Raw genomic sequence first — 15630 nt, 5'->3', positions numbered from 1 at the left:
GAATAAAACGCTATATTTTGCATTCGCAGGGGCCGGCAATTAGATGTGGCTTCGGGCCAAAATTTGTGTAAACATTATTCGGCCGTCTGACCGACGGGCCGGTGCGCTGGTATTTATTAAATAATTTTGATGAGTGAGTATCCGATGCCTGTATAGCTCAGCACGTTAAGCAGGTGACTCATGTACAAGAGCTGGTCTCGGACACGGGTTCGATTCCGGTTTGCTTTATTATAATATTTTGGAAGTTTTTCATACACAAATGCAGATTTCTAAACGGACTGCTGTAAAACTTTTTAACACGATTGAAGATATCAAACTCATGGACAACTCCTAACCCATTGGACATTCATGCGGACAGACTCCTGTTTCAATTTTAAAAAAACAAAACAAAACAAAACGTGCAGCACTTCGGCACCTTTCTTCTTCGGTGGTGTCTGTGTAAAACAATGTCCAACATGCAAACAGCACACCTAGCGCCATGAAGCACAAAATGCAGGTGTAAATCAATGGGGTGCTGAACATAGTAATATTCATAGCGGAAATAATAGATAATAATAATAATGATAGGTAATAGAATATTCTGAAATTAAGCTCGACTGTAGACAGGTATTTTGCAAACACTGTGAACACACACACACTAATATATGTTAGAGAAGCAGATAATGGCAGTAAAGTCAATTATTTTAATAATTTGAAGAGACTATATGATTACGCTATATATACATATATAAACAAAATACTGACTAATGAACACATATTTCTATATATATATATATATATATAATATCATTTTCTGACATATCTTTTTTAATATATATGTATGAATTATATTGATAGTCTATATGTGATTTATATAATAATTTTCTCTGATATATAACTTATCTATTACATATATATATACACACGTGGACAAAATTGTTGGTACCCCTCAGTTAAAGAAGGAAAAACCCACAATTCTCACTGAAATCACTTGAAACTCACAAAAGTAACAATAAATAAAAATTTATTGAAAATTAAATAATCAAAATCAGCCATCACTTCTGAATTGTTGATTAACATAATTATTTAAAAAAAACATACTAATGAAATAGGGCTGGACAAAAATGATGGTACCCATAACTTAATATTTTGTTGCACAACCTTTTGAGGCAATCACTGCAATTAAACGATTTCTGTATTTGTCAATGAGCGTTCTGCAGCTGTCAACAGGTATTTTGGCCCACTCCTCATGAGCAAACAGCTCCAGTTGTCTCAGGTTTGATGGGTGTCTTCTCCAAATGGCATGTTTCAGCTCCTTCCACATATGTTCAATGGGATTCAGATCTGGGCTCATAGAAGGCCACTTTAGAATAGTCCAACGCTTTTCTCTCAGCCATTCTTGGGTGTTTTTGGCTGTGTGTTTTGGATCGTTGTCCTGTTGGAAGACCCATGACCTGCGACTGAGACCAAGCTTTCTGACACTAGGCAGCACATTTCTCTCCAGAATGCCTTGATAGTCTTCAGATTTCATCGTACCTTGCACACTTTCAAGACACCCTGTGCCAGATGCAGCAAAGCAGCCCCAAAACATTACTGAGCCTCCTCCATGTTTCACCGTAGGGACAGTGTTCTTTTCTTCGTATGCTTGGTTTTTGAGTCTATGAACATAGAGTTGATGTGCCTTACCAAAAAGCTCCAGTTTGGTCTCATCTGTCCAAAGGACATTCTCCCAGAAGCTTTGTGGCTTGTCAACATGCATTTTTGCAAATTCCACTCTCGCTTTTTTATGAGTTTTTTTCAGCAGTGGTGTCCTCCTTGGTCGTCTCCCATGAAGTCCACTTTGGCTCAAACAACGAGGAATGGTGCGATCTGACACTGATGTACCTTGGCCTTGGAGTTCACCTTTAATTTCTTTGGAGGTTGCTCTGGGCTCTTTGGATACAATTCCAACGATCCGTCTCTTCAATTTGTCATCAATTTTCCTCTTGCGGCCACGTCCAGGGAGGTTGGCTACTGTCCCGTGGGTCTTGAACTTCTGAATAATATGAGCCACTGTTGTCACAGGAACTACAAGCTGTTTAGAGATGGTCTTATAGCCTTTACCTTTAAGATGTTTGTCTATAATTTTTTTTCGGATGTCCTGGGACAATTCTCTCCTTCGCTTTCTGTTGTCCATGTTCAGTGTGGTACACACCTTTTCACCAAACAGCAGGGTGACTACTTGTCTCCCTTTAAATAGGCAGACTGACTGATTATGAGTTTGGAAACACCTGTGATGTCAATTAAATGACACACCTGAGTTAATCATGTCACTCTGGTCAAATAGTTTTCAATCTTTTATAGAGGTACCATCATTTTTGTCCAGGCCTGTTTCATTAGTTTGTTTTTTAAAATAATTATGTTAATCAACAATTCAAAAGTAATGGCTGTTTTTGATTATTTAATTTTCAATAAATTTTTATTTATTGTTACTTTTGTGAGTTTCAAGTGATTTCAGTGAGAATTGTGGGTTTTTCCTTCTTTAACTGAGGGGTACCAACAATTTTGTCCACGTGTGTATATATATATATATATATATGTGAATGATGTTGATACTCCATCTATGATTTATATATATTCATTTTCTCTGATATATAACTTCTATCTATTGTTTTATATAAAAATATGTGTTCATTAGTCAGTATTTTGTTTATATATGTATATATAGCGTAATCATATATTGTCTCTTCAAATTATTAAAATAATTGACTTTACTGCCATTATCTGCTTCTCTAACATATATTAGTGTGTGTGTGTGTTCACAGTGTTTGCAAAATACCTGTCTACAGTCGAGCTTAATATCAGAATATTCTATTACCTATCATTATTATTATTATCTATTATTTCCGCTATGAATATTACTATGTTCAGCACCCCATTGATTTACACCTGCATTTTGTGCTTCATGGCGCTAGGTGTGCTGTTTGCATGTTGGACATTGTTTTACACAGACACCACCGAAGAAGAAAGGTGCCGAAGTGCTGCACGTTTTGTTTTGTTTTTTTAAAATTGAAACAGGAGTCTGTCCGCATGAATGTCCAATGGGTTAGGAGTTGTCCATGAGTTTGATATCTTCAATCATGTTAAAAAGTTTTACAGCAGTCCGTTTAGAAATCTGCATTTGTGTATGAAAAACTTCCAAAATATTATAATAAAGCAGACCGGAATCGAACCCGCGTCCGAGACCAGCTCTTGTACATGAGTCACCTGCTTAACATGCTGAGCTATACAGGCATCGGATACTCACTCATCAAAATTATTTAATAAATACCAGCGCACCGGCCCGTCGGTCAGACGGCCGAATAATGTTTACACAAATTTTGGCCCGAAGCCACATCTAATTGCCGGCCCCTGCGAATGCAAAATATAGCGTTGGATTCGCAATGCTTTTACATTAAAAATATAATATACCGATTCAAAATGCCCTACGTAACTCGCTTAAATCTGACCGAGGAGAAACATGACACACGAGGAATATTTGATTAATTAAACGTTCTATTCAGGTGTGATTGAGACTCAGATATGAAAACAAAATCAAACCCGTTTGCAAACAAACAAACACTAACGTTTTTTAATCTCAAATACCCAAATCCTGCAGCAAAAATAAAGGCATCACATTATATGTATGGGACGATGTAATGCAAAATATAGCGTTGGATTCGCAACGCTTTTACATTGAAAATATTCCTTTGAAATACGTTCTGAGTGGCATGAAAAGTCCTCCGCTTGAAATACATTGGTTTGAATTTCGTTGTGAGCAACACGTAAAATATGAGAAATTGTGTTGGTGCGCACGTAACCATAGATTAATTTACGTGATAGTTTCACGAATCCTTGTGAGACCGGGTTGCTCATTCAGTGGAAATCCCCCACAGAGACCATTCTCATCACGGTTGTATCATTAGTGAGTTCGATGGCCCTGCTGTTGTTCTGGGAGGCCACAGTGGTGTGTGAAAAGTTTGTACAGCAGAAGGTTCAGTCCTGGGGTCCCTGTGCTCTCAATTCTCATGCTGGATATGCAGCTGCCCACTGACTGACTGGGGTCTGCCTGTGACAACGTTCTTTTTCCACCTGCAGAGGACAGGTGTCAACTCAAGGTCAGCAGTTTGTCTTTGAGTTCATGTGGAAGGACCATGTTGAAGGTTGTCTGCAAACACCTCAGCTCTCATGAGCACACAGCGATGTTGTCTGAGCTTCTGCCTTCAGTGGGTTTGTCCTCTTCAATACCTGTTGCATCATCGTTGACACAGTGACTGAAGTGTTCTGTGGGCTCAGCCTCTTTCTGTGGGTCCACGTTGAAGGCCTCTGACCCCTAAATCCCACATAATGCGAAACTGCCGCGCTGCGCAGCACCGCGCTCTTGAATCGTGCTGCGCAGCACTTAGAACCCATTCTCTTCTATCAGACAATTTCCACTGCACACGCTGCGGAGCACCAGCACCGCGTCTCTGAAGCACCGGCGCGCGCCACGGTGCTGGAGATTCGCTTCAGGTCTGTTTTCTGCACCGCCGCTTCAAAACCTCGTAAATTCACTGTCATTGAGAAGGCACCAGACGGGAAGTTAAACTGGAACTTTCAAAATAAAACACAATGCACGACCTCTCGGACGTAAATTTTTTCCTATATGTTGTTATTACACCTCCAGTTAACATCAGGTCAACAGGGTCCCAGATACAACACGACGCCATGGGCGAAGAGAAATTACCGTTTTTATATAGAATAAACCATACAAAATTAACTGTTGGATAAAGAAAAGCACTCATTTGAGATCAAAACATAAATCGTGTACTCAACCATGCTAGAAGTATAAATCACAGAGCAATGTGGCTGGGTCAAGCAGAGCGACCTTGTAGAAGTGAAATGAGGTGTGGTTTATTTATTATCTGTTTATATCATGTGTTTTTATCGCGTGATATCGCTGTTCACACGAGAGCCTCTCTGAGGAGCAGCCCTCCCCATCTGGACGGTGTGCCGCTGCGCTGCGCTTGCTGTGTGCTTTGACTTTCGGAGCAAGACAGCGGCGCGGCGCGATCACATTATGTGGAACTTCGGGGTCAGTGAGCTCATTTGGTGGGTATCACGGCTGCTGGGTTACTGAATCCTAACCCTGCTCCTCTGCTGGTAGATGGGGATGTGATGCAGGCTTTGCCATGTGTGTCGAGAATCTCAGGTGGTGTACACATTTGTTTTGAAGTGTTTTACATAGACGTAATAACTAAAGTACTCATAATATCATTAAAAAACAAGAACAATAGTAAAAGCTAGCACTACTACATACAACCATTGCTCCTTTTCTGTCAGACCAACATTTCCTTCGAATGTTCTTGAATGCACTCCATGCCCAGCTTTGTTCATGGGTCCAAGGCTTTTATCCTCTATGGTAAGTCATTTTTTCAAATAGTTTATTTCCTTGAAGCCCACATTTCAGCTTTGACCTACTTTTCACTCTGTTGTCATGGCCTCTGGTTGTGATGAAGTGGGGGACTGTCCATCCTTTTGGTCCATCTTGTTCTACAGACATGCAGTCTGGCTGTTGTTGCTGCTGGATTTAGGCTGTGTGTAGTTCGCTCTGTGTCATCAGCTGAGTGTAGTCCTGAACTGATGGAACAGGAAGATGAGTTAGATGTTCCAGATCAAGCTGGGTTACATAATGTTTAGAACTTCCCGGCTCTCTGTTTTCACCTGAAGAACTCTGAGCACAGTTGGTTGTATAGCACCGGATCCAACAGAAGCAGGAAATGTTCAGCAATGAGGACAAAGACAGCAGGGAGTATTTATATGCAGATGGTAAGTATATGTTGAAAACTGGTCTTCAGAAGCCTGCTCCTCTGGTTCTTCCTGCTTTTACTGTGTTTTAATGTAAATGTGATGAACCCGTGTCTGTTTAGTGTTAATGTGGTATAATGTGCTTTAATGTGCACAGTTTATAGCAGATGTCTGTACAGACAAGCCAGTGCAACAGATTAAGTGACTTCCTGCTCAAGTAGTCTGCACAGAACAGACCAGTGAGTGATATTAAGAAACAGGTCCTTCCATTGCTTAAGTCTAAACATCTATTTATATTTTATGTGGATCTAAACTATTTTTCCTCTACTCTCTATATAATTACTTTCACACCTTCTTGTCAGTTGCTTTTGCCTCGTACACATCTTCACAGCTTTACGTTTTTTCTTTCATGTTTATTTTGTGTTTCCCTCCCTCAGGCAGCACTGGAGTCCTCTGGAGGACTTTACTGTCTCCGTGGTTGTGCTGTAACTATTCACTTTATTCACTTTTGCATGACATTCACACATTAAATGAGATTTGTTTGAAAAAATGTTAGACTGAAAATCTTTTGCTATTATCAGAATTAATAAAAACATTAAATGCATTATCGGAAAATCCACATTTCCAACTGTTTTGACCTTATTAGGTCTTTCACAAGATGTTTAACAGATGCTGTTAAAGGATGCACATGGTCAGCAACCCAATTCTAAGGCATTTAAACCCTGACTCATTGGTACTGAGTGGCCCAAAATGAGCCAATAAAACATTTCTCACACAATTAGCAGTTGGAAACAGTGGTTTTCTGAATTACTCTAGCCTTTTTGTCTGCTCTAACCAGTGTCTCCAAACTCATCTGACCTCGTGAACAAGCTGCCTTCGTTTGCAGAACAACTTATGTTTTTTTTTTTAAAGAACTACATGTTGTGCATACCAGTCCTACGGACACTGCATTATAAAAAGAATTTTCGGTAACACTTTCTATGAAGCCCACATTTATAAGGCATTATAATGCATTCATAATGTCTCATAACTACACTTATAAGCAAACATAATGCTTCATGATGCTTTATATCAACGGTCATAAAACATTATAATGTCATTTATAATGAATTATAATGACTTGTTCTATGGATACTCATGAACACTACATCCATAATGCTTTATGAGGTATGAAGCCCCGACAATCACAATGCATTATGAGGGCATTCATAATGCTTCATAACTACACTCACAATGCTTTATGATGCACTATATCAACAGTCATAAAACATTATATCACTTATAATGAATTATAATGGCTAGTTATATGGATGCTCTTGAGTACTTATGAACACCAATATTATGCTTCATGAGGGTACTCACAGTGCATTATAATGCACTCTTCACTGACTGCTCAGAATACATTACGATTACCTATGCACACAAGTCAACTGTAGTGACAACTCATAGTATGTAATAATAGCCTTTGAAGTATCATTAGTCGTCATTGTGTGCATTAAGTAAAGTGACATACATCTGGATGCATTTATAATAATGCATAATCCATCATAACGCTTCATTGTAGGGGCTAAGTAAAGTGTGATGCATTTGGATGCATTCATAAGAATATATGTTGCGTCTTAAGTGATTAGTATGCAAGACATAATACAGTAAATGCGGGTTCTGTAGAAATGGAAACTCAAGGTATTCAAAATACATATTCAAAGTAAGAAAAAGACCAAATGTATTTTTCCAGTTTATTCAGGGTGTCAAACAAACAAGCCACTATTATAAGAGATATAAAATACAAAATTTAACCGAGGAACGCCCTCCCCCCAGAGGGACATTAAAGGACGTTTGCTTGAAGCAGCTTTTTAAAGTGCACCTTAACACTTACAGGTAAACAGTATACATATGTAAACACTTGGCCCATAAGGGCACGATCACACTGAAGTATGTTTGCCAGCTGGGATATGACCATGCCCTAATAGTACAAACAAATAAATGTATTTACAAATACAAGTTTATTCAGGGTGCTCGAACAAACAAGCAACTATTTAAAAAGAGGTATAAAACAATACAAAGAACCTTTCATAAATCCATATCAACACTCATGAACATTAAATTTTCTAATATCATGAAAAAGGTGCCGGAGAATGCCATTTCTATGCGATCTGCCAAGCCAGTACTGACACTCAATTACTCTTAAATGCTCTTTTAAGCCTTTAGGCGCCAGAGTTTTTTCAATAAAATATTCAGTTTTGATGTCATTTTTTCAAAAGGTTGTAACTTGAAAATGGTTAGAGATAAAGGCAAACTGTAAATGAGAAAAATCATCAGTATGACACCAAAGCTTATGATGGAAGTAAATTCACTCATCTAAGTTGCATATTATGACGTCACCAGGTGGCGGACATATGGATTACATAACTTTATTGATGTGTAACGATCAAAATGGCATTGCTTGGCTCAGAATTTGTCAGATCTCTGTCTCCACGATACCCAACAGGCTCATCAAAATGTCTGATCCACTTGTGAAACTCTTCCTCATCTGTCAAGCAAACCCAGCCATCATCGTCGTCATTTACGACGCCACTGCAGCCTCCATCGTTATTATCAGTGCATTTTCTCCCGCGTCTGCTGCTATTTCCAAGTTTTTTTTCAACCCCCGCTATCCCCCTCATCATTAGCGGTGTTTTGACCACTCCAGCTACACCCACCACGTCCCTTCCTGCCCCCCCGAAGCAAAGCATCGGCTCCAGTATGTGCTGCTCGTGGACTGTCATGGCGCACCGACCCGCTGCCGTTACGCACAGACGCAGCGGCACTTTCTGTCTCAGTGGACGACTGAACATCTTCATCAGAGGGTGAATATTCCTCTTCAGAATATGAGTAAGCCATTATTTTACAAAGTACTTTGTCAGCGTTGACCAGACCTCTCCGTACGGTGAGTTTTCTCGCTCTAAAATGTGCCGTCTTGCGCTCTGATACGCTCCGATGACGAGTCTCGTCTCCTCGGTTTTCAAACTCTTTAAACTCCAAAACTTTGAATGAAAACACGCCCACAACTGATGCTCAGATTGAAGTTCCAGATGTCTACCATCTCCTGGTATAAAGTGGGAACTACACGAGGCAGTATATTTGAAGCTGTGGCTTGTTATGTTTAGCAATGTTGCTTGTCACGATATCGCGACTTTGGCGCTTAAAGGGTTAACAGCTTGGTCGTTCGATTGCCTCTACGACGCCAAACCTCACATTTAAATGTTTGCCAGGCCCTCTCTAAGTTTTGTGTATGAGCTCTGGTTACAGAATCTGCAAAGTGTCTCTTGTGGCAGACAGTATGGTGATCATAACCTTCCTCTGATAGAGCTCTCCTATAAGCTCTCCACTCATCAGTCACAATGCTGGATCCCCTCCTAATATGGAGCTGTATGATGGGAAGAAGCTGCTCTTTGGAAAGCTTTGCAACAATCTTGAAAATGGGTCTCCTGGTGGTCTGCGCTACTTCCAGCATACCAAATGCACATGTTTTATTCTGTCTCCATGCTGGTCCCATTCTGCCCCGGTTGTACTGTCAAACATATTTTTTGTATTTATCGGATTAATAGTTACATGCACTGGTAATGACATTTCCTTGAATAGAAACGCATGCGCACACACACACACACACACACACACACACACACACACACACACACACACACACACACACACACGTATCATAAAAATGCATCTTACCTTTCTTTTGTGTGAGAACTTGCTTTCGTCCAGCATAACACAGCAATGACGGCCACCAACTTTCATTTGACCTTGAACTCGAAGTTTGCACAGAGCAGGATTGCAGACCTGCATCTGGGAAACAATGACAATTCAGTTAAGCTGCTTTGTTAAGGTGTATTACTATATTCACACATCCAGCCTCAACTATGGTACTCAAAAACTAACTGTAAAGCCATGGTAGGTTTTGACAAAATTTCAAATCATGCAGCCCATCAGCATGATTTGAAATTCTGTTCCTGTTAACAAAGGCTTCAATCATATTCCACTTCGGAAATTTAATTTGAGATGTTATTCTCCTTTTCACGTTATACAAATTCAATTTTGAATGGCCTGATTATGGCCCCTGCACATTTGCTTCAAGTAGGTTAAATAAAAGCAAATATGTGGTCTGTTTTTATACTTTTCTCAGAGATGAAGCCATCTTGGTTAAGGTCCTGCTACTGCCTGCAACACCATCTTCAATAAGATCTGTCTATTTCAGACGTAATCCTTGGGAGAACCTACAAAGAGATGAAAAAAAACAAGAAAACAAGTTCAAAACCACTTGCCCAATGGACAAAACATTCCATTAACAAAAGGTGGCTCATTGTTATTCTTATGAGTCAGCCACAGTGGCTTTTCATTTCAAATTCCTAGTGCAAGCATAGCTTCCCTGTAGTTGAATGAGAAACATTTAGTTATAAAGTAGGTAATTATTTGTTTCAAAGAACACAAATACCCTTTGATATTGACAGAACTTGCTAAAATGTGTAGCTTTAGGAGTCCTTCATGATTCCATTTTAAACCAGCCAAAAATAATTATTGCTTAAAATAATTGTTTTCCTAATGTCACATTTTCTAATGCTTCCCAAAAATGTGTAATATTGTGGCAACTTCAATATTAATCATAATTTAAGGAAATTCAAGTAAACTGAAAAATGCTTGGAAAAAATAATTTCAGCAGTGAATCCAGAAATAATCTAAATTTTACATTTTCACATCAAATATTGTAAATGTAATTGCCACCTATTTTATACACCTGACTTGAAAACCTTAAAGCAGAAGAACAGTAAGATCAAAATAAAATATTGAGACTTAACCACCTCTATTTTTTTGTACTGTGTTTGTTCAGCATATGGCTAAAACACAAAACTTCATAGAAACTCTTCTCAAACAGAATAACATTAAGCAATGGTTGATACCACCAGCAACTGGACTGCTTGAACGACCACTGAGCCATCTTCTGTTTTTTTTAGACCGTGAGACCAATATTGCCCCTCCCCCACCCCCTGCACCTGCGATTTCAGCACAGAAATGATTTCCGGTTGAACTCCGGTCACCGTAGGAAAACGCTATGAGCCGCAGTTGACACTGCCCTGCCCGCAACAGCTATTTTCTAAATGGAGATATCGTGCCCGCTTCAGCCCCGGTCGCCGGTCCGCCGCTGGACAACACAATAAGCCCCGGGAGTCGTCGGCGGTCGGGGCAAATGTCAACCGGGCTCATTATGTCGTCCGGCGGCGGACCGCCAACAGCCGCAACGTAAGGCGGTGGTGGCTGCAACCGTGGCTACTTTGTCCGGCGACATAATGAGCCCCAGAAACCGTCACAGCGACTTCTAGCTGAGAAACGTTGTCACCGTTAACTACTAACGAATATCAGGTTCAGTTAGCCAGGTACTTGCTAGCTAAGGTTAGAACAATGTATGCTAACATTAGCACTAGCTAAAACATGCTATCACACACACGCTCTCGATCGTAAAGCCAAAGGCAGATACACATTTACTTGAATTTAAGTTACCGTCGTCAGTATATAATGTCTACTGTTTAATACTCACTACAAAAGTTGCTTTTCGTGCCACGGGCTCTCTGAAAACAGTGAGGTTGTGCTGGTTACTGTCCTCCGTCTCTTCACTTTTGCCGCCTTTTTCGTATCAGTCCTCCGTCTTCTTTCATTTTCTAGGTCAGGCAGGTGCAACCACCATTCTGGCGCATTACCGCCCCCTAGAAATACATGTGTACTACACCCACAAACCACGCTCAATCTAAAACAATATCCTGATCAAATGAAGAATTCCAGTTTCATGTCCTGCGGCAAATTTTATGTTCATTAAATGTAAAAAATACTAGATTCAAACCTAAAAAAAAAAATTAGATTCAGTGATCAACCAAATAATTTTCAGTTATTCGAATGTGAAAATATACATTAAATGTACAAAACTTCGTTTTACTTTATTCAGTGCATAAAGCATTGTGAGTGTAGTTATGAAGCATTATGAATGCCCTCATAATGCATTGTGATTGTCGGGGCTTCATACCACATAAAGCATTATGGATGTAGTGTTCATGAGTATTCATGAGCATCCATAGAACAAGTCATTATAATTCATTATAAATGACATTATAATGTTTTATGACCGTTGATATAAAGCATCATGAAGCATTATGTTTGCTTATAAGTGTAGTTATGAGACATTATGAATGCATTATAATGCATTATGGATGCCATTATAATGCCTTATAAATGTGGGCTTCATAGAAAGTGTTACCGAATTTTGAGACAAGCCCACCTGACAGTAATGTTTATGCTATGATCAAAGGGATTTTACACGGTACATTGATTAGATAATTGCACCAATCAACAGGTCCAAAGTCTTGCAACCTAATGCGTACAAAATAGTTCTCACTTAAATAACACTTTTCTACCTTGGTGGTACTCGAGGCATTTTTCAATGTTTCACTCATTCACACACCAATGGCAGCAGAGCTGCCATCAGGAGCAACGTCAAGTTCAGTATCTTGCCTGAAGACACTTTGGTATACGAAATGATCAGGAATCAAACTGCCAGCCTTGCTCTACACCCACAGCCACCAACAATATCATTTCTTCACAGTCCTTCACTTTTTATGAGTCTCTTTGGGTTGCAAATGAATTTTTAAATGGATAAAACTGGCTTTTTTCCAATCTTTACTCTGTATCTTCCTGACTAAGTCTAGGCTAATATACACTAAATCAGTATGTTTGGAGAAAATCTTTGCAAATTTATAAATGATCCAAAATTTAACTTTTTAATTTACAAAAATTATTCAGACCCTTAATTCAACCCTCTGTAGAAGACCTTTAACCCCCTATTGTCACATATTCCCATCACACCATTTTCATTCAGACTGCAGATAGCGTATCCGTTCTCCCAATGCCGGGTTGTGCATATTCAATACATACCTCGGAACCTTTTAAAGCACTGGTTTCTGGTGGGACTGGATGGAGTGGGACCTAATTATTATACATTTCTTATTATTATTATACATCTGTTATTATTATTGGACATCTGTTCCATGTGTAATAGACAAATTAACAACCTTCGATTATTTTAACATCAGCTGGAAAGCAAAAAAATGTTTTTGTTTAATTGTAAATAAATTCAGGCATCAAGGGGTTAAACAGTTACAGAGTTGAATCTTCTTGGTTAAGTCTCTGCAAGATTTGCACACTTGGATCTGACCAGTTTATTCCATTGTTCTTGGCACATCTTGTCAAGGTCCATCAGATTGGATGGAAAGTTTACTGCCACCTTTTCTCTGTATAATTGCTCTATGGGATTTATGTTGAAGCTTTCATTGTACCTCTTGTACTGAGAATTGTCCTGAATCCACTCCAGCGATGTCCTTGGTTTGCTTCAAGTCATTGTTGTGCAATAGAGCGAACTGTCCTGATCACCTTCCTGACCAAGGGTCGTCTCACTCAGCGAATGAATTTGGCCCGATACCAAACATGAGGAAGATTCATGTTGGTTTCAAACTTCTCACATTTTTACAACTGATGAGAACACAGTGCTTTTGGTAGCAACTTTAGAAATGGTTTTGTTCCTGGACTGGTGCCTCTCAGACTGTTATCATGGAGGTCTGCAGAGAGTTCCATGTAGATGGTTTGGTTTTTCCTGACAAACACTGTCACCTGTGGGATCCTGTATACTCAGATGTGTGCCTTTCTGAACTCTTTACAATTTATTCAGTTTAACAGGTGGGCTCTTTTCAAGTTTTAGACACACTTCATGAGTGAGAATACACCAGACCATAATTTGGAGTCCCACACCAAAGAGTCTGAATACTTAAGTCCATGATTTCAAGTTCAGATATCAAACACAGATTTTACTAACATGTTTTCACTTTGTCACTGATGGTGGCTGAATATACACTGCTCAAAAAACAGGAACACTTTGAAAACACATCATATTTCAATACGGGGGAAAACCAAACTGGATCTTAGCATTGATATGGACTGGATAATGTGTTAGGAATGAAAAGTGCCACATTGTTTGATGGGAATGAAAATGATCAACCCCCCAGGAGGGCTAAATTCAAGACACCCCAAAATCAAAGTGAAAAACTGATGTGGCAGGCTGGTCCATCTTTCTGAAATTCCTTGGCAGCAACTCAAAATGGTATTCAGTAGTTTGTATGGCCTCCATGTGCTTGTATGCAGACTGACGATGCCGGGACAAGCTCTGAATGAGACGATGGATGGTGTCCTGGGGTATCTCCTCCCAGAACTGGACCAGGGCATCACTGAGCTCCTGGACAGTCTGAGGAGCAACCTGATGGTGTCAGATGGAACAAAACATAATGTTCCAAAGGTGTTCTATTGGATTCAGGTCAGGTGAGCGTGGGGGACAGCTAATGGTATCAGTTCCTTCATCCTCCAGGAACTGCATGAGTTCTCTTACCACATAAGACTGGGCATTGTCGTACACTAGAAGGAATCCAGGACCACTGCACCAATGTAGGGTCTGACAATGGGTCAAAGGATTTCATCCTGATACCTAAAGGCAGTCAGAATGCCATTTTCCAGCCTGTAGAGGTCTGTGTGTCCCTCCATGGATATGCCTCCCCACACCATCACTGACCCACCACCAAACCGGTCATGCTGAACAATGTTACAGGCAGCATAACGTTCTCCACGGCTTCTCCAGACCCTTTCATGTCTGTCACATGCGCTCAGGGTGAACCTGCTCTCATCTGTGAAAAGCACAGGGCGCCAGTGGTGGACCTGCAAATTCCTGTGTTTTATGGCAAATGTCAGCCGAGCTCCACGGTGCCGGTCAGCGAGCACAGCGGGCACTAGAGGACGCTGGGCCCTCAGACCACTCTCATTACATCTCTTTCTGATTGTTTGGTCAGAGACATTCACACCAGTGGTCTGCTGGAGGTCATTTTGTAGAGCTATTGCAGTGCTCATCCTGGTCCTCCTTACACAAAGGAGCAGATACCTGTCCTGCTGATGGGTTGAGGACCTTCTACAGTCCTGTCCAGCTCTCCCAGACTAACTGCCTGTCTCCTGGAATCTCCTCCATGCTCTTGAGAATGTGCTGGGAGACACAGCAAACCTTCTGGCAATGGCACGCATTGATGTTTCATCCTGGAGGAGTTGGACTGTCTGTGGAACCTCTGTAGGGTCCAGGTATCGCTTCATGCTACCAAAAGTGACTCTGACCCTAGCCAAATGCAAAACTAGTGAAAAACAGTCAGAAAACATTAGGAAGGAATAAAATGTCAGTGTCCTTCACTTGTAAACTCATTCCTGTTTTGGGGGTTGTCTCATTGTTACCCCTCTAGTGCATCTGTTGTTAATTTCATGAACACCAAAGCAGCTGAAACTGACTAAAAAGCCCCTCAGTTACTTACTTGACCAGATCAGTATCCCACATGTTTCACTGATTTGATGCAATACTTAGATTAAAAAGTGCTCCTTTAATTTTTTTTGAGCAGTGTATATTGATCGTAAGAAACGATAAATTCATCCATTTTAAATTAAATCCAAAAGACAATGTGGTGTGAAAAAGTTAAAGCAAATGAACATTTTCTGAAGTGACTGTTTTTTCAGACTGAAGCTTTGGTATCTGATCTTTTGGTGTGATACTGTTTTCCCTGCAATTCTAAAGCTTTGGGTGCTTCATGATGCTAAATCTACAAGCAACACGTACACCAACACAAGATTCAAGCTTCTCCTGCAATATACTTATGTGGAAAATTGTTCAAATTGAGAAGAATTCTGTATTTATTGTTGTCAGTTTAGTATAAACTGATGAATAAAACTAGTAAAAAATAATCA

The 15630-nt window shown here is 40.0% G+C and overlaps 1 protein-coding gene across 1 annotated transcript in view; it reads left to right on the top strand.

The window, feature by feature from the left end:
* Nucleotides 1–15630, top strand: part of LOC110967114 (dihydropyridine-sensitive L-type skeletal muscle calcium channel subunit alpha-1-like) — a 116767-nt gene that overhangs the window by 71803 nt on the left and 29334 nt on the right. The window contains exon 29 of the mRNA XM_051947992.1: nt 6222–6269. Within this exon, the coding sequence (XP_051803952.1) occupies nt 6222–6269 (48 nt within the window). The remainder of the gene's footprint in view (nt 1–6221; nt 6270–15630) is intronic.

Source organism: Acanthochromis polyacanthus, chromosome 5 (genome assembly GCF_021347895.1).
Source record: "Acanthochromis polyacanthus isolate Apoly-LR-REF ecotype Palm Island chromosome 5, KAUST_Apoly_ChrSc, whole genome shotgun sequence".
NCBI lineage: Eukaryota > Metazoa > Chordata > Actinopteri > Pomacentridae > Acanthochromis > Acanthochromis polyacanthus.
The sequence above is the reverse complement of the archived record's forward strand: the minus strand, read 5'-3'. Positions and strand labels throughout refer to the sequence as shown.